Source organism: Pelodiscus sinensis, chromosome 7, assembly GCF_052426305.1.
Source record: "Pelodiscus sinensis isolate ZL-2025 chromosome 7, ASM5242630v1, whole genome shotgun sequence".
Lineage (NCBI taxonomy): Eukaryota > Metazoa > Chordata > Testudines > Trionychidae > Pelodiscus > Pelodiscus sinensis.
In genome coordinates this window covers 10,931,014-10,957,373 of record NC_143058.1, presented here as the reverse complement: position 1 = coordinate 10,957,373, position 26,360 = coordinate 10,931,014, and the positions used below count along the sequence as shown (strand labels likewise).

Here is a 26,360-nt window from a genome sequence, read left to right as displayed (position 1 = left end):
CTCCCACCCACAGCCTGCCTCTGACACACACTCCCCACCCCCTGCTGCTGACTATCTGCTCTAGGCCACTACCCAAACCCTCTGTACCTCTTTGCCCTTTTCCCAGGTCACAACTCCTTCCCTGACCCTGCAAACCCTCCTACAGGCCAGACTCCTTTTCTGCACCCATACCCCCTCCCAGACCCTGCACCCCATTCTCCTGCTCCAGGTCACCACTCAAACCCTCTGCACCTCCTTCATCCAGGTCACAACTCCCTCCCAGACCCCCTCTCCCAGGCCAGAATCCTCTCCTGAACCCTTCCCCCTCCTGGACTGTGCACCCCAAGTCCCTGACACAAATTACAGCCCCCTCCTTTACCCAAATTCCCTCTCAGAGCCCTCACTCCCCTACCCCAAGCTCCCTTCTGCACCCAACCTCCAATCAAGACTCCACACCCCTCCATAGATGTGCAGCCCTTGACCACTTGCCAAAACCTTAGAGTGGCCCATCCCATTAAAAATTATTGGCTACCCCTACCCTACAGCTAGCTTAGGTTGCCCATCACTGCTCTCATTTCTCTCCAAGCTTGGTTTTCTTTAGGGCTTCCTCTGTAGGATCTTTGCCTCCATCTCAGTGGGCGGGAAGATTGTCGTAACCAAGATGATCTCCTGGGCTAGATTGGATTTGCTAACCGCGCTTGTGGACATAGAATTTACAGGGTGCGCTGACTGAATTGAAGCAGCGCTTTGACTGGATGCCACGGGAGCGCACGGCTCTCAGTCACTGTTGCATACAATCAGCACGCACCTCATGTCACCTGCCCTTGCTCAATGTGCGTGTCACTTTAGTAATACCCGTAGGAAAAAAAACTATGTGGATGGAAACCAAAGGAATCTAGCAGCCTTGCACGTCAGCAACGATAAACATGGGCCATACATAGAACCCCAATGGGCCGCACACTGCCCACCACTGAATTAGAGTGATGTTGATGTTGGATTTATGTTGTTCCCAACAAAGGCTCATTCCAGCAAGGGGCTAAGTTTGGATTTTATGTGGGCTGTGTATTTTCCGTTCAGATTCAGAACAGAGTGGGAACTCCATCTGCATTCACACCCCCGCATCCACGCTATTAGGAAAAGTGCCGTCGGACACTTACTAACCACCAGGGATCAAAATGCCTGTCAGAGATCTCTTCCAGAAAAACAGCATCTTCCCCTGCACACTGCTCCCAACATCATGTTTAGGTACTGGCTCATCACTAAGTCAGAAAAAAGAGTAACATCAACACCAAGTCGTCCCTTGGAGCTGGCCCCATCCAAGTATAGACCTGGTCCGTCCCACCACTAATGGGAAATTCTGAGAGGATTACAGCAGAAAGAATGTAGGTAGTAGGGATGTAAAATTTCAATTATTTAGCTAATCGAATACAGGCAGTCCCCGGGTTACGTACAAGATAGGGACTGTAGGTTTGTTCTTAAGTTGAACCTGTATGTAAGTCGGAACTGGCGTCCAGATTCAGCCGCTGCTGAAACTGACCACCAGTTCCGATTTACATACAGAATCAACTTAAGAACCCCAAGCATCCCCAAGTCAGCTGCTGCTGAAACTGATCAGCATCTGATTCCAGGAAGCCCGGGGCAAAGCAACTCGGGCTTCCTGAAACTGACCAGCAGCGGCTGAATCAGGACGCCTGGGGCAGAGCAGCTGGGGTGCTGCCGGGTTGGTCCAGTAGCTCCCAGAGCAGCGCGGCGGGACCAACCGGCAGCGCCCCAGCTGCTCTGCCCCAGGAGTCCGGAGAAAAACCTAGTCTGCTGGGGGGGAGGGGGCGTACTAGCTGCGCCCCCACCCCCCACCCCAGCAGACCAGGAAGACGCGGGCGGCGGACCGAGACGCACCGCGGTCCCGCCACCTGGGTCCTCCGCAGCTTTGCTCCCAGTCTCCCTGGTCTGCTGGGAGCAAAGCCTCTGAGGACTCCCCTGCTGATCCCAGGGCTCCACGTGGCATTGCCACTTTGAAGCATCGCCTCTTCTTCACACCCCCTTGCTGCCTCTCTTTTGATAGAGGCAGCAAAGGGAGGAGAGGGAAGCAACTAGTCAACTAGCCTTATCAACTATCTGATAAGATTTGCTTATTGGATAGTAGACTAGTCATTCAGTAGGCATGGTGGCAAGCCAAAGAGAATCTACACCATTCCTCTATAGCTCCAGTGCCTCTGCAATGCGTAACAGAGTTTGAGACAACAAGACTAGTAAATATGTGTCTCAAGCACACAGGCTGCAGACATGTGGAGGAAGAAGGTACCACTTTGACAGTCTGCTCCCAGATTACTTTGGGTTTACAGGCCAAGTTCCCTATTTGCAGAGAACAGAAAAACTGCACAATATTGAGAAAAATGCACTTACACAAAACACAACAAAAAAAGCTAACCTCCTTCCCCACAAACACCTGCTGATTAGATTTGTCTAATCTTACCAGAGATTGTTCTTAAATTCAGAGTAGAGGAAACAATGCAAGGCCCAGAAAAAAACAGAGTGTGGCTCCAGCGTCAAAGCAATGGAAGACACTTACCATGTGGCCGAGGCACTGTAGGGGAACTTTATGCCTGGAAATGTTGCACCATATATCAAGCTAATTGGTTCTATATTCTGGGCAAGAGAGGGAATTTGCTCAAAATGAAATAAACAAATGGCTGCTTTAACAGTAAGAAATGGTTTTATGGGTTAATCAGTCATTAAAAGCAGGCAAAATATAAAGCTATGAATATAAACCAGGATTCTTTCCCTGCATAAGTCTCCCAGGCCTGAAATATCCAAGGCTGCTACAAGTAAGTTTCAACATATCCCCTCCCCCGCGCAAGTCAACCAGACCCCTATAAGCTCATCATAACAACTGTCACCCCCATACCACAGCCCAGGAAAATGAATTAGCTCTGAACCCTTTAAGGTAGTTGGGGACACTCTGTACCTCAAATTAGTACTTTAGAACCACAATATTCACCAACATTAGAGGATTATGATCATTTTTGTAAAACACATGCCTTGTGCGGTATCATTTTAAAAGTCTTGATCTGTCCGACCTTAATGTCCTGATGGAATGTACATACTATAGGGCAACGTCTACACTGCAGGCTTCTTGCGCAACAATGGCCATTCTTGCCCAAAAACATGTGGAGAATCTACACTGCACGTGCGTTCTTGCACAAGTAAATTTACAATAAGGCATCGGAACAGAGGGCTTCTTGTGCAAGAGTTATTCCTCTCCCCATGAGGAATAAGCCCTCTTGTGCAAGAAGGCAGTGTGGACGGGCAACAGGGATTTCTTGTGCAAGAAACCCCTATGGCTAAAATGGCCATCAGAGCTTTCTTGCGCAAGAGAGCGACCACACTGCCATGGGCGCTCTTGCGCAAAACAGTTCTTGTGCAAGAAGCCTGCAGTGTAGACGTAGCCTAACTGTATGGAAAGGTATGAGGTATTGCTATGTGTGTTACTGAACTAGGTGGGCAGACACCCACAGCTGGCCTCTTAGTAGCAACAAAGGAGTAGTTATCACTAACCAGATAGGCATGAGTGGCCCATCAAGAAGAATCCACTACCCTATAGGCTTGTTAGAGGAAGCACACAGGCAAGCCACATCACAGCAAGGATCTTTCTAGAATGTGTAGGAGACAGACAATGGCATCATCAATTGGCCTCTCTCCTCTCCCTACCCCCCAGTCTCAATACCTGAAAGACAAATGAGCCAGGGAGATTGGTTCCAGACAGGAAAGGACCCGCCAGCTGAACTGGGAGCTGCTTGTCTGTTCGGATGAGCAGGGCTTGACAAAGTATTGAATCTACTCGCCTGTGGCAAGCAGATTTCAGCCAGGCGCCCCCGTCCATTTGCAACGCGCGCATGCGCAATGCGGGTCACGCACATGCGCAATGTGGGGCTGGCGAGGATGAGAGACTCCTTGAATCAAATTTTGCTTAAGCCAAGTTTACACTGGCACTTTACAGCGCTGTAATGTTTTGGTTCAGGGCTTTTAAAAAAAAAAATCACACCCCCTCCTGGAGCGCAACAACTTACAGTGCTGTAAAGCGCCAGTGTGAACCAGGCTACAGTGCTGTTAGCAACTCCCCTCATGGAGGTGGTTTACATAGATCTCTCTTCTGGTGCTCATGCTGTGGCCACACTTCCCATTAAAAGCACTGCCGTGGCTGCGCTTTACATTTTTAAGTGTAGACAAAGTCTTAGTCTGTTAAAGTTAGAAATCAGACTGTGTTTCTCTGTTTATTTCTTAGGCAACCAATTTTGATCTGCATGCCTGTTACTTATAATTGATGAAAAACTGCAGTATGTTTTGCCTAAAACAGCGGGTTTTTGGTTGAAGTGGCTGGGGAATCTCAGCCCAGATTACAGGGTGCACATCCACTTCCTTTCCAAAAAACAGTGAATTTATTACTGTCCTTGCACTGCCCAAGGGGGCTCCGGGGGATCTCGACCTATGTAAAACGGTGTGTTTCTGGGGTGTTGGGGTGATTTTCTGATGCCTCTTTCTGTATGATTCCTGAGTGGCGCAGGGAGTATTCGTGCAATTTAACTGGATGTATGACTCCATATGTTGATGGCTGAATGATCACAGCCAATGTTCCATCCATGAGCGGAATAAATTTTTGTATGCGCATCAAGGGAGAAGAAACAAAAACCTAGCTGTGGGCGCTCTGCTAACCAGCTGGGCTGAGTCTCAATCTCTCCCAAGTGGCCACACAAGCTCCCAGGTTACAGGGAACACAGATTGCAGTGCCTGGAGGGGTTTTGCTGCTAGTCCCTGTCCTACAGTTTTATAAGAGACAACCCAGGGTAGAAAGTTAAGGGGGCACAGTGGTCCCACAATTCCAGGTTGTACCCCAGGGACCCTGTCACAGAAGTCTCTCCCATGTGAGGTGAAAAACCAGCACTGTCTCTTTCACAGGTATGCGTATTCTTTTGCTGCACAGAAGGCACTAATCTCCAGAGCTGTTTATCCAGCACTATAAACTGAAAACATAAGAACTAAACATAAGAACTAAAACCTCCTGCAACTGCAATTAGAATTCTAATAGGTACACCTTGAAAGGCCAAGCTGACGAGTAATTTAACAACCTGAGCAACCTGGGCAAAGAAAGGGGTCATCCTTATTCAGCCATCATGCTCCACCTGACCCAGATATGATTCTAGATGTGTACAGATATGGCCCCCAGGACTGTAGTGTCTAAGCAAATTGCAATCTTTTTTACTGTATTTATCCTGACCACCCCCAGGAAATAGGGAAGAACTTTTACCTTCACTTTACATAGATCAGTTGAGGGACTAATGCAAGGACACAGAGAAAGTCTGTGGCAGGGCAAAAATTAAATTTGGGTCTCCCCAGCTCCCAGACTAGTGCCCTAACAAGAGAGCAATCCTTCCTCTAATCCAGTGATTCCCAACCTTTTTCCCCTGGAGGAACCCCTAAAATAATTTTTCATATCCCACGGAACCCCTACCTATGAAAACGTTTGCTTGGCCAGAAAAATTTGACAGCAGGGAGCGCAATTCAACTACTGCTAAATTATTGTCAAGAAAATATATTTGCAAAGAGCTGTTCTATATATATGTCAGCTTACACTGAAAGAAAAATAATTCTATTCATTTATTTTACGATTTCTCTGATCTGATGACGGTCTGCGGAACCCCAGGTTTCCGCGGAACCCTTGTTGGGAAACACTGCTCTAGTCATACCAGTGAGCCATGGGAACACTCAATATAGATCCCTTATGGGTCTACAAGAGAAGAGAGACCATGAACTCTGTCTTTGACTTTTAGCTATCCATGGTTTAATGCATAACTTAGTAGCAAGGATTTTTACAATGTTCTCACTTTTATTTTGCATGATCTATTGCTATAAACTCGCACTGACTTTTTTAATCACAATCCCCCCAACATTTTTCAAGAGCTCAGAAAAAAAAATCAATAGCTGGATTTTCATTTTACAGGTTAATGCTATTACTGCATTTTCAGGGACGCTGTTCTAATGCACGTGAAAAACTGCTGTACTGAAAGTTGGTGCAGTAATTAGTTTGATAGATATGATAGTGGATTGTCTACTATGGATTATGTTTCCTTGGATTTCTTTTGTTGTTCATTTTAAAAATTCCTGCAATATCAAGCACTTTATAGCTGTAAATAACCCCCCTTTGAAACATTTTGCTCAGGTACTATCTAGATCAGGGGTTGGCAACATATGTCTCTCTAGGGAGCCAAATATGGCTCTTTTGGAGCCCCAACTCAGCCCCCTTTGATCTCCCACAGCAGGGAGCCCATGTTGGCACTACAACCTTACAACCCTTCCCCCCGCAAGACTGGAGTGCCAATGCCAGCTTCCTAGGTGGGTGGAAGCCCTTAGGGTCCATGCTGAATTCAATCCGGCATTCAGGGAACAAGAGGAGCAAACATCTCAGTGTGCTGCTCTTTTCCTTCCCTCCGCACGTAGGGTTGCCAGATGGCTTAATCAAAAATACCGAACACACACCCCCTCCAAAAAAACAAAAAACAAAAAACAAAACAAAACACACACACTGGGGAAAAAATTCTGTTGAGTGGAAAAAAAGGGGGAGACCAAAGTTGTTGAGAGAAAAAAAAGGGACCCCGAGAGTTATTAAGCAAAAAATAAATAAAATAAAATAAAATAAAAAACAGCATGTCCCTTTTAAGTGCATGCAGTCAGAATTAGGATAGGAAGAGGGGAATGGTTGAGCACTAAGACCCAGGGAAGGCATTGCTTCCCCTTCCTTCAGGTCTTTAGGCTTTTTGCCTGCGGCCATCTTGTTTTCTTGGTCGAGCCGGAAGGCAGCTTCCCTGAGGAACCTGGAAAGCAGGATGTTCGGGGGCAGGAGCTGGGCCCAGTTGCTGAGTCTGTGTAGGGTTGATAGGTGTCCAGTATTTTTGCCTCCTGGCAGGGGAAAAAACCCAGAAAATACCAGACATTTTAGGTGTCCAGTATTTTCTGAATTTTACCGCCGGACAGGTGGTGAAAATACCAGACTGTACGGGTCAATACCAGACACCTGGAAACCCTGTCCGCATGCGGGAAATACGCAGCCAAACTGGCTCCAAGCATACTGCCCTTTCTCATCCCTCTGGGAAACACACCCCTGGAGGCTTCCATGGAATGGGAGCAGCAGGAAGGGGGTACCCCCCACTCTCTCATGTCCAGACCTCCACACCCTCACAACCCCCCCATGCAGAAACCCTCTGCCCTGTGCCCCCGGACAGACATCCCCCTGCTCTCAACCCCACCTGGGCAGAATCCTCTCCTACCCCCCTGGACAGAATCCCCCCTGGCCCCAGTCCCCTGGCCAAAATCCTCCCTAACCCCAGCCCCCTGGCCAGACACCCCCTCTTGTCAATTCCCCCCCCCTCCCAGACAAAATCTCCCCTTACCATTCTGGCCAGAATCCCCCCTCTCTCCCTGGTCAGACACCCCCTACCCCTTGACCAAAATCCCCTGACCACAGCCTCCTGGCCAGACATTCTCTGCCCCCAGCTAGAATCCCCCCTACCCTTCCCCCTTGTCCCCCGTCCAGAATCCCCCCCTTCCTTCCTCCCTGCCCAGATTTCCCCGACTCCCTGGCCAGGCAGCCAGCTTCCCCACTCCTGCCTTAAATCAAAACAATGTTGAAACCTTTTGTGTTGGACATAATATTTTACTTTATTGAAAAATGAAGCCTGGCCAACAAGCCCAGAATTGGGACCCAGCCCCTATCTGTCTGCAGCGTCATAACACTCCTGCACCCCTCCCCCATTCCAACCCTGAGCCCATCATACACCTGAACCCCCTGCCCTGAGCCCCCTCACACTTCCACATCCCCAGTCCCCTGCCACAACACTCCTGGCACCTCCACACACCCCAACCTTGTGCCCTGAATCCATCATACACCTAATGTCCTGTCCTGAGCCCCTCGTACACCTCAACCCAGTCTCCTGCACCCCACGTCACCAGCCCCCTGCCATAAGATTGACAGAAGACAGCCTCATCGCATGAATGAAGTTGGATTTGACCAGTTATGATGTAAACTTCAAAAGAAATGTGTGAAAAGATGCAGCAGCTGAAGTCCCATTAAATAACGTCTGAGAGTATAATGTTTCATTTATGCTACTATTAATCATGTCAGTTATCAATAATATTACGTTGTACATTTTCAGTAATGCAAAGGAACATTCTTATATGGCTCTTTGTTGACCACTTGTTCTGAATTTTGACGTAGTTTGGCTCTGATTTGAAAAGGTTGCTGATCCCTGATCTAGATTTTGTAAGGGGCCCTATGCTGATCATACTGAAATCAGTGGTAGAAATCTCAGTTGGTTTTACTGAGAGCAGGATAAGCTGAACATTTACAGAATAGCAGTAGAATCAAAGAACTTCTTCTGTACAATAGTGCCTCTTTCATGGGTTTAAAATTCAGCTGAAAAAAATTAGATGATAGCTGACACACTGAATTATTTTCCAGAGGGAAAGTTTTAGTATTTATCCCAGAAAAAGAAATATTTTTGTAGACATTATGATTACGTAGTTAGGCATTCAAAAGTCAAGAAATGGCTAAACTAAAATGTTCACCTTCCTTTCATCTAGAAACCAAATTTCTTATACCAGAACTCCTCACAGTAGCATCTGTAGAGCCCTGAATCAATACAAAATGTTGTATCTGCATCTGTGACAAAGTGGGGATCATATTTGCTTTGTTCTGTTGTGTGTTGCAACAAAGTCAGGATTGTATTCACTCTGTTCGCTTTATGTTGCATGTGATTTCTACTGTCCTGTGGTAACTAAGGATGTTAAATATCAATTAACTGAACAGTAGAATAACCTCATGAATTCTTATCGGTTAGTTGACTATTCTGTAGTCCCTGGGGGGCGGGGCTGGCAGCAGCATGGGGTGCCAGGCGGGAGCTAGTCCACAAGGGGAACCAGTTTAAAAACCAACTCCTCTTGCAGACTGGCCGCTTGTCGTCCTGTGCTTCTGCCTCTAATAAAGAGGCAGCAGTGTGGGGTGGCAGCAGCCCCTGTCGAAGGGGAGGAGGAGATCTGAGCTCCCAGACCTGGTGCAAACCGGAACTGAGCTGGGCTGTCTCCCACCCAGCTCCTAATGCACTTTAAATGCAGAGCCACAGCGGGGCGTAGGTCCCGGACCCGGCGTGAGCTAGGACTGAGCCAGGCTGCTAGCCAGCCTGCTAGAAAATTTACTGGTCTGGGGGAGGGGAGAATTCATGTAGTCTGTTGCATTAACTCATAAGCTTTTGCTTATCAGTTAATCGACTACACTCTCACCCTAGTGGTAACCCTGGGTGTGCACCTCAGCTTCCCTGGGCCCTGCACCACTATCTAGATGGGACTGGGAATTCTGGATGTGACTCACTGAGGGAGGCTGCCCAGGCCAGTGTGTTCACAATGGCTCAGGCTCACTGTAACATGAGCCTGGAAGGCGAAGGGAGGGAGTCTACTTGCAGGGCTGGATCGGTTGCTGAATGTGTAAGTTAGGCTCCGCTGGCTTAGAAATCGGGGGAGGAGGCCCAGGCTGTGCCCCCCTCCCCAAGATGGATTGTACTGTCTGCTCCTGGTTTCTGTGCTTCAAGTCTGTTCTACACTGTATCCCTGTGAACTAATGAGCCTTCTGTTCTACTTCCTGGCTGAGTCACATATCTGGCTGCAGATGGGGTGCAGGGTCCAGTGACTTTCCACAACTCGATGACAGCATCTGTGCCCACAAAAATGAGCCATACATATCTGCATCCACACTGGCAAAAACAGACACTCACAGATATTTTCTAGGCTCTAAGTATCTGACTATCCTTGTGTGTTTGCATGATGGTTCAAACGTCAAGTAATTTTGTCATTTCTGAACTTCGGAGTATTTCACGTTGCAATGTTGATGAATCAACATGACTTTTGTGAAGGAAATCAATAATTCACTAATCTATTTGAGTTCTTTCAGGGGGTTAAACAGTGATTTAGTCTATATAAGGTAGCTGGTCTTTGAAACAGTCTTTGGCAAGGTTCCACACCGAAGGCTCGTAAGCAAGCTAAGCAACCATGGAATAAAAGGGAAGGTCCTCACAGGGATCAGCAAATGGTTAACAGACAGGAAAGGAAGAGTAGGAGTAAACAGTCAGTTTTCACGTGGACGAAGATAAACAGCAGGATCTGCCAAGAATCTATATCAGGACTAATGCTGTTCAACGTGTTCATAAATGAGTCAGAAAACAGAGTAAAGAGAGAGGTCACTAAGTTTGCAGAGGATTCAAAATTACTCAAGATAGTGAAATCCAAAGCTGAAGAATTACAAAAAGAGCTCACAAAACTAGATGATTGGGTAAGAATATAGCAGATGGAATACAATGCTGATAAGTACAAAGAAAGGCACACCGGAAAACACAATCCAAACTACACATACAAAATGGTGAGGTCTAAACTAGCTGTTATCACTCAAGAAAGACGTTGGAGTCACTATGAACAGTTCTCTGACAACATCTGCTCAATGTGCAGTGGCAGTCAAAAAGCTAACAATGTTATAAACCATTTGGCAAGGCACAGATAAGACAACAGAGACTATCATGTCATTGTATAAATTGGTATGCCCACAACTTGAGTGTTGCATGCAGTTCTGATTGCCCCATCTATTAAAAAAAAAAAGAAATTAGAACTGGAAAAAGTATAGAGAAGGGTAACACAAATGATTAGGGCAATGGAGTAGCTTTCCATATGAGGAGGGATTAAAAGACTGGGACAGTTAATCTTGGACAAGAGAGGACTAAGGGGGGCTATAACAGAGCTCTAAAAAACCCTGACTGGATGAGGAGAAGTATTATTTGCCCTTTTGCAGGACACAAGAAATGGGGGCAGGAGAGTGTGTCACCTAATGAAATTAATAGGCAGCAGGTTTTAAAACAAACAGAAGCAAGTACTTCTTCATGCAGTGCAGAGTCAACCTGCGGAACTTCTTGCCGGAGGATGTTGTGAAGGCCAAAAGTGTAACTTAGTTTAAAAATCATTAGCACAGGGAGAGAAGGTCTCTCTCTGCCTATTAGCCAAGATGATTAGGGACGCAATCCCATACTCTGGGCATCCTAAACCTCTGCCTGCTAGAAGGCGAAACTGGATGACAGGGGATGGATCATTTGATAAATTGCTGTTCTCTATATTCCCTCTGAAGTTTCCGGCCCTGGCTACTGGTGAGATTGGATCCTGGGCTAGACGGACCATTGATCGTATCTATATGGCCATTCTTATGATGTTCTTTAAACAAAGTTTTATGTATAGAAGTTCTTTTTTTCCCCCCTTTTTCTTCCCTTTTCCCCCTTTTGAACTAAATACAGAATCCATCCATCCCCTTTCCGGAGCCCTTGGGGATCTGCAGTTTTTATCCCCACCAGATTCACACAGTACCAGGTAGGAGATGGACAGTATCTATCAATAAGGTGATGTCATCAGTCAATAAGATGATGCTCTCAAGGAGCCCTACTTCATTCAAGTCTTCATTCAGTTCTCCATGAAGTCAATGGGAACCTTTTCGTTAACTTGAACGGGAAGTGGCTCTATTCCTCAGTGAATACTTTCTAAAGTGTGCATCACACCACACACCTTTCCAGTCGGAGGGCAAATATGTACCCTTGGCAAGTGTACATGAGAATGCCATGTAGACAAGGCAGACTGTTGTGAAGCCTACCTCATTCACGACCAACGTATTATTTTACTTTGCAGCTAATGTACTAGGTTGGTATATAGATAAAGATATAGATAATGTTTGGAATCCAATTTTCAAAGACTGAATTTTACCAGGAAACTGGAAAGGGACCTTCTCTGAATGAGGATTATTCTCTGCCAAATTTCAGTTTCAAGTTCTTGCTGTTTCAAGGCATGGGAATAAATAAATTTATATTTTTATACACACACATTTTATAATGAAGAAATTGAACCTTTGCCCATTCTTATCTCACTTAAGGGCTTATCTATCCCCAACCCCTACACTCAGGCACAGTCCAAGCCTGGAAAGTTTCTGAAATCTATGAATGGCAGAAAACAGGGAATACAAATAAAAAGTTAAAAATTCCTCATCCTATCCTGCAAAAAGTACTTGAACTGTGTATCAGGGCAGCAATTTATTATAACTGATCTTGACTCAACAGTAAGATTTGAACTCAAACCCTTCACCACTAAAAAACATACTAGACTTTACCACCGGAGCTAAAGGATTCATCCTCCTAGCTGGACGTAGCAGTGAACTCAATTATTTATGCAGACCAGCCACTAGAAGGGACAAAAGACAATAGTGTCCTATCACAGGTTATGTATACAGTTCAGAACAGTCTCCCAAGTGTTATCAATTTTGCCCTTAGTGAATTTAATGCTGGTGACAACTGTTGCGTGGAAGTTTGGTACTTAGCCACTGTCTGGGACCTTTGTGGGCATGCTCTTTGAAGGACCTTCCAAGTAAGTTCCCAAGTGCACAGACACATCAAATCTCAAGTAGTCAAGGAGATTTGACCATCTCTTCATCCAGAGCTTAACAAAATATCTGAAACAAAAAATCCATTTTCTCCTTCAACTGCGCACAAGCTGCATTAATTTAGAACAAAACAGTTTGCTCCGGTGCTGCTTGTCTTGATGAGATCACAGAGCATCCTAAAAAAATGAATGGGATGAGTCTGTACTTTCAAAGGCCTGTCCACTGCATTGCCAGTGAGCTTCAACCTCTGCTATAAGGACCACTTTTAAAGCTACATAGTAAATCCAGCCTCTTTAACCCTTGGCCCCTCTTCTGAAACTGCCAGAAAGGATCCAATTAGCACTAACTGCCACAGTAGTTGTTTGGTAAGGAGTCTCCAGAGCATGTGCCCATGAGAACCAGAAGGAGGATTTATTAACTCATTTATCGTTCTAAAATCGGTTTGGGGGATTGGGTTTTTGTTTAACAAAATAAAAAGTGAAATCTTTTTTCCCAGGTCTTTACTCACAGCAGCGAGAATCAGAAGCAACTCTGCTGGAATCAGCAGAAGAGAACTGGACTCCTCTGCGTTTAGGATTTGGAGCCCCTTGCTCAAATTGGGTTAACTGGGAGTACGGGTTCACAGGTCATCTCAAAACATTTTGGGCTTTGCTTATCAAGAAAAACATGGTCTGAGATTTTTCAGAGCCAATTGAGGGATTTTAACACTGCTCCCACTACAAGCAAGGAGGACTGTGTGGCTAAATCACCTACTTGAAAAATCTCCATGTAGTTTATAGAGATAGATGGAGGGGAATAAAGGGAACAACACACCAGGAAAGTGTTTCTAATGAGGAGGAAAGGGAATTTCATTAAAATCTCAATGACATTCCAAAACTGGAAACATTTTTACCAGCTTGAGACGTGTTCTCACCAGCCCATCTGTTTATGACTAAACTGAGACGATGTGCATCACCAGCCACGTCTCTACGAATCCTGACGTCAAGGGGATACAAAGAGTACTCCATATCTGCTCACCAGGGTGGCAAGGAGAGCATGGCTCCTTAGGCACAGAAACAGCAACAAAAATAATTTTTCAAATCATGGCGTGCAACAGGTTATGCCCGAGTCAGCCCTGGGAAGAGATCTGCTCAGAAGTAGGATTGACGTGAGGTCAGGCTTAGAGATGTGGAGAAGGTGGTTGCAGTAATTTTTTTTTTTTTTTACTTGTTTAAACCTAAAAAGAGCTGGTTCAATTCTCCTCTCACCTCCACCAGTTCTGACATGAGAAAGGCACTATTGACTTTGACTTCATCAGAGCTGACATACTGTGGGAAGGGAATCAACCTAAAGCCCCTGACTAAACCACCGAACAACCATCAGAGGGTAACACCTTTCACTGCCCTAGCAACTGAGACTTGCTGCTGACAGTGCTTGCTTAATACACCACAGGTGAGGAGAGCTCAGGATGTCATTTGTACAGCATGTAAAGGGAATGGTGGCATTATTTTAAATGTTACCAATGTCATCTGGGTTAAGCGAATGTAATGAAAAGTATCCCCTATGCATGAGACACAGGCACTTTTGAAATCCATTCTGGAAAGGATTTTAATTTCAATCCGAGACTTTAACTGCCCTTTAGCAGCATTTCCACTGACTTATCGGGGACTCACTTAGGCTTATATTGTATGTGACTTAATAGAGATTGTGCTTTGGAGGGAAATACAGGGGGGAGGGAGAATTAAGCGCAAGAGAAAATGTGGGGAGCTTATGATTTCCTTTGAGAAATATTGCCCATGAGATCCCCAGTTATACTTGTTTGGTGGTTATTTCTTTTTTTTGTGGGATTGTTTCACATGTGCCTCACCAAATTATTTGCCACAAGAGAGGCAGGGTAATGTGCCTAAGAGATTTAAGAGCTAATTGGGACTTGCACTCCTAAGCCCATTAACATTCTACCAGAAGTCTAGACCTAATGGGCTACATTTTCAGAATCTGGCTCCCATATTAGGAACCATTTTTTCACATTTTTCAGAAGCCCTGCAGTCAATAGGAGCAGCTGGCTGTTTCTGAAAATCAGGCCCCTTATGTAGGTTCCTAAATTTAGGCTCCTACTCTTGAAAGACTTGATCCAGAAGCTTTTCAGACCATCTCTATTACAAACTGCAGAGATGCCTCAATTTGTATTATGGTGTAGAGATGAGATGAATAGTTCCGGTTAGAACCATTTGGTTCCAAAGCATGGGTGGGCCCATGCTAACAAACTGTGAGTGCAATACCCCCTGCTGTGAGAAGGAAGGCTTCTGGGCTGGCATATTTTTGTATTCTCAACCCTGAAGCATGAAAGAGCCAGAATAACAAAAAGAAATAATACAATAAAAGATGCAAGTGAAATTAATGAAGTTAAATGAAGCAAGTTTTTATCCTTTTAGTGCAACACTGAGATGGAAGAATCTAAAATGCAGCCAGATTTAGTCCACAAGGAACTCACCAGAGGAGTCTATTTATTTACTTACTAGCAGATGTATCCGGCATTGCTCCGGTCTTTAACTAAAGGTTGTTTGGGGTATTTTTTTGGAAAATAAATGAAAAATGTACATGCTTGTACACTTTGGAAAATGTATTTTTCTAAAATGAAGGCTGCCGTGAGAATTCAGGGGTGAGGAGGAGAGGTGGGAGTGGGTGGTTTCGGGAAGAGGGTTGGCAGGTGTGGAGGGGACTCAAGATGGGTGGGGAGCTCAAAGCACGGGGAGGGTAAGGGTGTGAGGTGCAGATGTCATGGGAGGTGCAAGACTCAGAGCCGGGGACTCAGGACAGGGAGCTGGGGAAGGGGCTTACAGTGGTCATCCATGGCAACAAACCTCCAGTTGCCCCCTCCCCCTCCGGTATGCAGTCTGTCTGGAGAGGAAAACTCTCTGGGGCCAGCCCCTGCCCTGCTGCTGCTCCCCCTCCTCCATCCTGCCAATGCTCCAAGGGTCCTTGCTTGGGGGCAGTGCCTCCCTTCCCCCTATCCTGCAGCCTGTTGGAGGTGAGCAGCCCTGGCCTCCAGCTGCCCCTGCCTTGCAGCTGGTCTGGGAGGTGGTGCCTCAGGGGCTATCCCAGCCTCCAGCACCCCCGCATCCTGCAGCCTCTTTGGGAGCGATGCTCCAGGAGCTGGCCAGGCTCCAGGAATTATCTGGTCTTCCAGTAGCCTCCCTCTCCTGCCCCACCCCTGCAGGTTTTTGGAGAGACCAAGCTCCAGAGGGACCCCCCCAAAAGCACCTGTGGACCTCCACCCCCTGCGGCCAGCAGGCTGTCTGGGCAGGGGGAAAGAGGCTCTGTGGGCTGACCCTGGCCTGCAGCGTCCCACCCCTGGAGCCTGCAGGCTTAAAAGCCAGCTCCCCACACACACCCCACCTGCGCGTCCTCATGTAACCGCTGAAAATTTCAGCAGATAAAAATGTATTTGCCAAAATGAATGTGAGCATCCCTAGTGGACTGCACTAGTAGCACAGGTGCTGAACTTGCCAGACACCTCTGTTCGAATACCCTTCCTCAGGCTAAGTCGCACTTTGCCCCACAATGGCCCCAATTAGGCCAGGAGGGTTACTTGTGAAACAAGGTGCAACCGAGCATAATTAAAGAAAACCCAAGCTGGTCCCCAGGTACTATCATTAGCAGCTAAGGAGATACACTTGGCCAAATATGTCCCTGGCAAAATGCCATTGTACTGTAGAATTTCCCCTGATGGAATCATCTCAACTGTTTAAAAAAAAAAAAAGTGTTTTCCTGTGGTCTCCTATTATGAGGTCTATGAGTGCTTTGGTCATCCATGAAATTGTAGTTGAAGTATCACTTCTTTAATTCTGCCTCTACCACAAGAATATCCCCAGTGTATATCCAAAATTCCTGTCCCTTTGCTTTTTTCCTTTTTGTCTCTTCTGAGACAAAATTGTGTCTATATTTAATGAAGACACATTCACATCCTCTAAGTTTCCCAAGGTTAAAACAAATAATAATGAGATGTCCTTTGCTTTTACTGCATGTTCTACTAGAGTAATTCATCTCCTAATATTTGTAAGGTGACTCCATTAGCAAATTTAAGAAGTGCCTGGAGAAGATCTTTTAATCGTGGAGGTAATGTTTATGATAGCTGTCTGTTAATTACTTTGCATGCTTATCCTGTGCTGCTGATGCTTGGAGAAGATTTTTGTGAGCATCTTTTACATCTTTGCAGGTTAGAGTATGCATGTATGCACATCTACCTTTGGTGCCTATTTTCTGGATATAAATAAGCCATGCCAGGTCTTCTATGCTCCAAATAAAATAAACTTTCTGTTTAAAAAAACTTTTTCTAATAGCAAACATGCTTTTACTCCAAGTTAGGAAGACAAAGTACTGGTAGGTTAATTTAATTCAAGCAATTATTTTAGTTTTATCTCAACATTTACCATAGATCCTACACATACACTTGTAGTTTCTATACATACAGAACCATTCCACGACCTGGGTTGCACAGCTTTGCTATTCCTATAATATGACACAATTTGAAAAGGTGTGGTAAATGCAGGCGTCTTAGCAAACTGACAGAGCCCTGTCCAGATTCATTAACAACCTTTACAGAATTTATAATCAAGCTGAATCTATTTTTTGGCTTGCACACTATATGCCTATCAATAATGTCTGGCCCCAGTTCCAAATGGAACAATAAATAACAACAATATTAACAACCATGTATCTTATATGACCAAGATCAATGTGTTAAAAGACCTCACACCAAACACACACAAACTCACTTCAGAAATGGTCAATTTTTCAAAAGAGACAAAGTGCCAAATTTTCAGAGATATTTAGAAATCTAATGGCATTTTTCCAAAGCACTCATGTGCCTCAACTTTTATTGATTTCAGTGGGAATTAGGGAGTTCAAGGCTGTTGGAAAGCTTAGGCCCCAATCCTGAAAAAAACATGCACATGCTTTATCAGTGGGACTACTCGTAGGAGCAAAATGATTGCAGGATTGAGCCGACAGGTTCTTTCAACCGTGTTACCCACACTTAACAAGACAGACCTTACGAATTGGACTTTTTTGGGGAAAAAGTTCTAGGGGGTAGCCCTGGTTCCTCTGAAGTCAACAGAGCCAAAATTGCAATGCTAGTACCAGGATTTCAACTGCAAAGCCAAGAACCTCCCAAGAGAGCTAAGATTTCAACCTACAAGCAAAGACTGCTAATTGAGAACACGCAAACTCCAGAGCCTCCATGGTGTTCAAATCTAGGTCCATTAGAGAGAACATCCCAGCTGACTGTGTTTGCCAGGACAGTGTGTAACAGAGACAAAGCAACAACCATATTGGGCTATATAGATTAAAATCATTATCCTGAATTGCATCCAGAATCAAACTGGTAACCAGGACAACCTGCATAAGAGTAGAGTTATACATGTTGCACACTAAATGCCACTAAGCAAGCATGCTACAGCATTTTCCACTCACTGAAATATTGGCATGGTCTTCAAATGTGTACCAAGTGTTCTTCTAAAACAGAGTGACCCTCAGTACTTCCAACATGTCAATAACACATGGCACAGGACATTATGGCAAGGCCTGTTCACAGCCCTCTAGATAACTCTCAGATGTGTACATAAAGCACTCCCAATCTCAGGAGTCAATTTATAACATGCGCCAAACATTTTCTCATGGTTACTTTAGAGTGTTCTTCTTGGACGAGTCCATAAAAGGAGCACACACACAAAAAAAGACATGATCTGAGAAAAGAGCCTACCTTTGCCTTGCTCAGGATGAAAATGTGGGTAATCCAACCTGCCTCAATTTATTTCATACAAAATATTATAAAAAAATGCCATGCTACAGTGCATTACCAACAGAACTGTCACTGCACTCCTTGGAAGTATACCACCGCTGTTGTCTCTATTCTGGCAGGCTGAGGAAACTGAGGCAGAGAGGCAACAGTGACTTGCTCAAGGCTGCAAAATAAAAAGCTGGAGGAAATGGAATTCGGACTCAGAAATAGCTGACTCTCCATTACATGCTCAAGCCACTACATTGCCTGCAGTGGAAGTGGGATAATGAATGGAATTAGCTGAATATAAAATGATCACTTAGTAAAATAACAATTGTGCAGTCTATTCAGCACAATAAGCTTTTAATTGCTGTTTTAAAAAAAAACCAAACCCACAGACCATCTCCAGCTCCTCACCTGTGTTCTGAATGAACATGTCAAGCCAATCTTCATTTAGGAGAATCATTAAAATATATCTGCATCTTTACATTCAGATTGTGTGAGAGAGAGAGAGAGATGGAAACGATTCTCTATTTATACACAGACATTTGGTCCAGACTACGGAACGGAAAACGCAAACTCACATGGTGCGTGAAACATCACTAGTACAGAAGAATGCTCCCTGATAAACTTGTCAAAGTCTTCATCCGTCAGATGATAAACAGCATTCTCCTCATCTGCCCAGGGAGTCTCAGGGGCCTGTGGCTGAGGCGGCAGGGGACTATAAAACAAACATATGCAGTTGAGAGGAAGATCTTCTGTGTTAAATAGTAATCACGTCAGCCAACCAGATTTCAGGAAAACAATCTGATTGTGCAAACACCAAAGCATGACAGGCTAACCCCGCCAAATGGAGTTCTGTAATTGGTTCCACTCTGAGCTGATAAGCAGTGAAACCTAGATAAAACAGGGAGGGAAAGAAAAATCCATCATGAGCAGAAAGGGCTGAGCAGGGAGATAAACAGAGATGCTTCGTTATTTCATTATAATATAAAATGCATTTTTTTAAACTATTTGAGCCAGCTCAGCAGAACGCGCTTTTCCTGTTCTCCCAGCATTAGCTAGTGTTCACCTTCACAAATGCCCCAATGCAGATGAAAAGAGAGTAGCAAATGTAAAACAGCCCTTCTAACAGAAAGCACATTGCTGGATTTAGTGCTTGTATGCAGAGATAAAATGAAAAGGGTGGTCTGGAGACTTGGTGCCAAGACTCTAGTGATCTGTGGCCCCATCTGAGTAGCCCCCAAATATTTAATGGATTTATCCTCAATACCTCTGAAAGACAATATCACCCCATCTTACAAATTGGGCATTTATACTCTGATTCAGCAAGGTACTCAGACACATACAAATATACAACAAGTCACACTGACTTAACTGGGGCTGCTCATGTGCTTAGAGTTAGGCATGTGCTGAACCGGAGTCAGAGAGATTAAGTGACAACTCAAGGACATGCAGGAAGTCTGACACAGAGCTGGGAGCTAAACCCACATTTCATGAGTTCCAGACCAATGCCTCACCCTGAAGATTATCCTTCTTGCCCTCCATAAATGTACAATGAAGAGACAGAAGTTGGCAGATGGCAATTTATCATATTGATGACTATGTCAGAATGAAGATCCCAATGAGAAAAGGTGAGAAGCTGCTATATGCAGATGAGACAGCAATATGGACGCACTCAAAAGGAGACACGTAGAGGAAACAATAAACCAGCAGTATGACCAGCTAAGCAGTCATGGGGCAAAAATGAGCATCATTAAGAACAACACCTTGTGGGTCAGTAAATGTGTCACAGGAAAACTGGATATAGAGATGAAAGGAGTATGACTTAATCAGGCATCACCTTGAGTGCTTTGGTGGCTGGATTACAGAAGAAAGAGTGGACGTGAGATACAGTTCAGACTGAGGTATGTTAAAGGAGGGTAAAATAACATCTCAGGGGCTAGAGATGACAAGCAGGGCTGGATTACCCAATAGGCAGACTAAGCACGTGCTTAGGGCACCAGCAAAGCAGGGGCACAAAAAAGAGATTTTATGGTATAGTATTGTTTTTATTTTGAATTACATATGGGAGGGGCGGGTCACCATAATCTTTTCAGTACTTAGGGCCTCAAATTCTTAATCCAGTCCTGATGACAAGCATAAACCACTGAGACAGCAAGTCTAGCTGCAGAGAATGGTAGTGAACTCCACAGTGCAGCATGGTGCAGAAGTCTGGGCAGCAGAGTGACAGCAGAGGACGGGGTAACGGGAAGAAGGAAAAGCAAAAGAAGTTGGCAGATGCAAAGAGCTGAACTCATTTGACATTTTTTTAAAATGCTGTTAATAATAGGGTAGACAAACGCAAATATTTGGATCCAGACTTTTTTGGATGTTCTGATTGACTCAATTAAAAACAACCTCAAAAACTTTAGCAAAATTCAGACCGGGCTCTGGCCCATCCCTGATGGAAGCAGATTTGCTATTTTTGATTGAAATACATGACTGTTTCAGTTGCCTGCCACGTGGACTGGCAAGTGGAGACTAACTCATTTATCTTGTCTAGCTATAATGGTGATTTAGTAACAGTAGAAAAGAGGTAAAGTCATAGATAGTAGATTTTGCCTACGTATGCAGTGAAATATGTCACGAAAATACCAAATACCGCACAGTAAATTGGGAAGCACTAGGAATGTAAGAGGCTAACTGAGTAGTCAACTACCTGATAAGCATATGCTTATTGGGTAGCTGAGTGACTCTCCGACTAGTCGCTTCCCACCCCCTTGCTGGCTGCCTTTTATCAGAAACTGCTACGGGGGAAAGGGGAGCAGGAGCCAGTGCTGGGGGAGCTGGCTTAAAAGCCGGTTCCTCCCAGTACTGGCTCTGCGAGCGGGGGGGAAGCAGAGACGTGTAGTGGGGGACCAGGCACAAGCTAGGAATCAGCTTGTGCCCAGTCCCAGATGCTTTTAAAGCAAAGGTGGTCCCCCACTGCACTTGTGCCTTTTAAATGTAATAAGAGCCAGGTGGCTGTTACTACATTTAAAAGGCAAAGCCACAGTGGGATTAGCTCCTGGGCTAATTCTGCCGCAGCTCTGCAGTTTCTCTCTTTATCGACTAATCGAGTAGTCGATGGAAATTCCATCGACTAATGGAGGAGCTGGTTACACAAAATTTAACATCCCTAGAACGCATCATCCCCTTTATTTAGATCCCTTTAGTACTTAAGAACCTCGGGTCAAGAATCAGGGCCCAGCTGTGCGATGCACACAAATGAAGAGGACAGTCCTGCAAGGAGAGTTCACAATCTAATTTGTAGAGAGAGTCCAAAAGGCGGACAAAATTGACAAAAAGAGTGGCAGTGGATGACAAATTGCAGGTAACTTATGAAACAAAAGCCACTCCTTATTCAATGCCAAATGGGAGTAGTTTGTAAGGTCCTTGAAGAAGCAGGGTTTAAAGAGGGACTTTTAAAGAAGATCACATGGTGGTTTTCAGGATTTTGATGGGGAATTTTGGCAGAATTTTACTAGGTCTGAGAGAGGATCTGGCAGTTCTAACACATAAAGGTGCTAGCATAGATTGTAAGTCCATGGCAGAGACTGTCTTTGTGTTCTGCTTGGTACAGTGCCTCGCACAATGGGGTGAAGGCCCACAGTTGGGGCTCTGAGGCGCTGCAGTACTAAAATCATTAGCAAGAGCAACTTGAGGAATTAACGAACATGAGGAAAGCATGGTCGGAGGCCCAGCATAATCTATTCTAGGGCCTAACTAGTAAAGCAAGGAAAAGGAAGTCCTCACTGGTGGCTCACTTTAAATCCTATCTGCATATTAATAAGGCAGAGAAGACACCTCAGTACTTGGCTAAAACCCCATTTGAGCGCCTGGGGCCTGTTAAGGGGCAAGGCAAACCTAGTGGCTGAAAACAGTGGAAGGCAGAGGTTTGGAATGATTATCAAGGGCTATTTAAATGAAGAACAAGAAAAGAGTGGAGTAGCTTAACTGGGCAGTGGAGTGTCCAAGTAGGACCCAAAAGAAGGGCAAAAAAGCCAGTGAAGGATGCTAAGAACCCACTAACACAGTTTGCATCTGGTCTGATATAGCTGAAAAAAAGCAGGATTTAGTAACTTTAAAAAGAAAAAGGAAGAGCTGGATTCAGTAATCAGCTGCGAGGAGTTGGGCCTGATGGTTGTTATTCGGGAGGGGAGCATAAGTGGGCAACATCACTGAAGATCATTTATGAAGTGCCAATGGTAAGACAGATGCATTGTATCATCAGGATAGGAAAGGCTGCAGGAGAAGTGCTGTAGCTCTATATGCCCAGGAAAGCATCCAATGTATTAACCACCCAGTGTGCAGGGGCGGCTGTGTGACTACTGTTCCTCTACACAGCCTCCTAAAAAGGTCCCCAGGCTCAATGAGATAGCAGTCAGCTCTCTCTGGGTGTCTATTAGGAAGATAAGAGAGGTCAAATATCTGCAGATTGATGAGGTAGAAGCAGCCAGCGTAAGAGAAAGAAGTCTCGAGAAAGCAGTAAGAAAGATGCCGGAATCCTCCAAACCATTAAACCCTATCCTGAGGAAAAACAACTATGCTGGCTGACTCAGTCTTCCTCCCTCTCTTTCCTTCACAACCCCCAAATCAAATTGCTGTTTCCCCCAACCAGCATTGAGGACAGGCTAGATGAAGGTATACATTCTGAACGCCAGTTTATTGAAAAGGGGAGGAGGGAAGACATTTTTACAGTTCACAATTGTATAGATATTTTCTATTGCTCACAACTCTTCGCTGGATCCTTGGGATACGTTATGGCTTGCACAACAACCAGCCACAATGGACATTCTGGTACGGACACATCCTGACCGTTCAGCCTCATAAGCCTACCTACCATACCTACTCATCGGACGAGTATGTGCTGTGCCCAAGTATCTCTCTAATGCAAGGGATTCTGTTGCAGTGGCTCTCTAAATCTCAATCCATCTTATTTCAGACCTCACTCGTGCTTCAGATAACCAAAACAGGGAAGTTTAGATCCAGATCCGAGCACTTCTGAAGTCTGGAAATAGGATATTGCAGCCAAGAACTGGTGTGAGCATATGCGTTAAGTATGCATGTTCAGCAACTGCTTCACCCCATTTTGTTTCATAAGTAAGCCACTTTCTCGCTCTCCCTCTCTGAGAAATAGCCTGAGAAACAGATATTTCAAAAAGCAGGATTAACCTAAGGCGGAGTTACTTACTCAGAGTTTTTAATTATATACGTACGCCTTGAAGCTGTGTAATTACACATCGAGGCCTTTGCCACCACATTTGGCTACTTGTACTGCAGATCACTCTGTGTATTACAATATTTAGCATGTGCTAGGCTCACACTGGATACAATTTTAATTGCAACATTAATTACTGGCAAAATCCAAGGGCTTTTAGTTTCTGAATGTGATTTCTTAAATTATACTGATCACAAAAAAGGGGCAAGAAAGCTACTGCTCAGATTGTCTTCTGGGAAACTATTGAGCATGTACTGAAAATTAAGTGAGGACAAACAGCTGTCTTTAGCTCTGGACTGCTACAGTAACAGCTAAAGTCCACAGTGGCTTGTTAGTGGAGATTATCATTGGAAAGAGCTAGCAGCTGTTCTGCTTTGCTTCCAGTAGCGGTGTTCATGAGCTGTCACGGCACTGATATAAAGGCACTGCACATTTACAGGGATTATCTGGATGCAATACGAGCAGTCTGAAAAAGCACCAAACATCTAACATTTCACATGTGGCAGCCAGGTGATAACCCACATCCTTGCAGGGCTAAAACGCATAAAAGGTACAGGTGATGAAGTCATATATCCTTCCCCTAAGGGAATAATCATCTCTGCGTGGCTGCTAGAGTTACTGTCTTAGTCGTTCAATTGGGAAGACTTCATGAGCTGAAAGAGGCTTAGAGACCAAAGCCAAATTTCTCTTTGATTCACATCGTAGCATTCAACCTCTGCATCCTAGACTTCCGATGCGTACAGATTTCCCATTGATGTGAATGGGAATCCTGCTATGGCTTTGTTCTGGGGTCTCAGCACAATGAAGGATCAGTAAGTCCAGGCCAAATGTCCCAAAGCCCCCACACCTCCAGTGTAGTGAACAGACAAGGGGGAATAAAGGAATAGGGAGGCACAGATATTCAGTGGAGGAATCACCCAAGATACGGAAATCATAGTGAGGGAGAACAAACTGGGCGAGGAGAAGCAAGGAAAAAAGTCCCAAATTTTGATAAAATCCCAGAGCTAGATCCTTGGCTGTCGTAAACTGGCATTCTAGCAAAAACAAGTGTTTGAAAATTTTATAGCGACTCAACCATGATTCCCACAAACATCCAACAAGCCAAAAAAGATTTAGCATGACAAAGCACTGCCACTCTCAAGACAGAAAACCCAATATCCCAACATCGAGATCATGGCTTCATTTTCCAAAAAAGTGACTACTACAAGTTGAACCTCTCGAGTCCACATCCCTGAAGACCTGACCGGTGCTGAACCAGAGAATTCACCAAAGGACGGGAGGACAGTATTGTCTAGCAGCATTACCAACACTTCTACTACTTCTTGGGCTCTTAGAAGATATTTAGGAATAACTTAGAGCTAACAGCACAGAACACTGAGCCAGGACTGGTGGCTGTAAAACTTTATGGGACCACAGGAAACTTGGCCACACTAATGGAAAGTGGACATGTCGCTATCTAAAACCATGCCAGACCACAGATGTTGCCAGAGCAAAGAGTGCCAGACTAGAGAGGTTCAACCTGTAGTGACTGGCGTGCACGGACTTTCAGTGGACACTCTAAAGGGACGTGTAGTTTGAAAAGTTTTGAGCACCCAGCTTCTAAGAATCAAGCCTCTTACAAGGTGTTTCCAGTTGGTCACTGGAAATAACTGAAAATGTAGGTCAACATTTTGAACTGAAATGGAATTCCAAAGATCAGCACACCCATGTGTGTGCAGACATATCACAGGCAGCCTTATATTAGCAACATGCTGCAGCTGTAAACTACAAGACATGCCTGCTGAAAACAAACATTAATCAGAGTTAACCTGTACTATTTCAGTCCACATCAGGGGTGTGGTTTTATTTGGTCTTTGGGAGGAGGAAGGGGGCTGGACTGTTTTGTACAGTACATGAAGTTCAATGCCTTACTTTTGCAGCCACTCTGCTATATCCTTTGCAGTAGCACCATAGTTTTCATAATGGAACAGGAACTTTCCTTTCCTATTAATGCAACAAAACAAGATTTAGTCCCTGTGCTGGAAGACAAGGAGGAACATGAAGTTACAATTTAGCATATGATTTCTAAAGAAGAAGTAAAAAGGACCGACTCAAAGTAGCAGATGGTGGGGTATCCTCGGACATTGTATTCTTCCTTTATCTTGTCAAATTCAGCTGAGTGGACGTTCATTCCTGCAAGTACCTGCAAGATCAGAACAGAATAGTTTGTTTCTTTGCCCACCTGAATTCCCAACAATACAAGATGTCACTGCAAATTGAAAAGAAAGAAAATTGCTCAGACTACCAGTCTCAGACAGATGCTGATAGCACTCATTTTATTGCAAAGCCATTGAGATGTCACTGAAGTCAGTGGAATTACTCGGATTCTGCTCTGATGCGAGAGATATCAAAGCCTGTTTTGCTATATAAAGTTTGTAAAGAAACACTCCACTCGGTCCATTCCTGTTCCTTGTTTTCGGCTACACATTACTCATATTTATACACGCTTACAGAAGTTAGGGACGTAAAAATAACTTCATATATATAGTAGCCCAGTGTCTGAGAGTCTAACGCCGAAATGCTGGCTGTTCCCTCTGGGGGGCGCTGTTGCCTGAAATGCTGGCTGTTCCCTCTGGGTGCCCCGTGCTGCATGGAGAGTGCGGGGCCCAAACAGCTGCTTGCGCCACTTGCTCCCCCGCGGTGACCCAGATGAGTGGCGCAGAAGTCAGCCGAGCGCCACAGCGCGAGGCGAAGGAGGGCAGGGCAGTGACGTGCAGTGTGACAGCGGCTCCAGGCCCCGCCCTCTGGCCATGATCGTCACCCGCCCCGCCCCCCTTCGCCTCCCACCCTAGTGCTCGGCTGATTTCTGCGCTGCTCAGCCAGGCCACCGCGTGGGAGCA

The 26,360-nt window shown here is 45.0% G+C and overlaps 1 protein-coding gene across 1 annotated transcript in view; it reads right to left on the bottom strand.

Annotated features, from left to right (window-relative positions):
• The window catches only part of PDIA5 (protein disulfide isomerase family A member 5), a 148,370-nt gene that overhangs the window by 54,376 nt on the left and 67,634 nt on the right, over positions 1 to 26,360 (bottom strand). The window contains exons 9-11 of the mRNA XM_075933121.2: positions 25,572 to 25,663; positions 25,393 to 25,464; positions 18,824 to 18,960 (exon numbers count right to left, since the gene is read on the bottom strand). Coding sequence (XP_075789236.2) covers positions 18,824 to 18,960; positions 25,393 to 25,464; positions 25,572 to 25,663 — 301 coding nt within the window. The remainder of the gene's footprint in view (positions 1 to 18,823; positions 18,961 to 25,392; positions 25,465 to 25,571; positions 25,664 to 26,360) is intronic.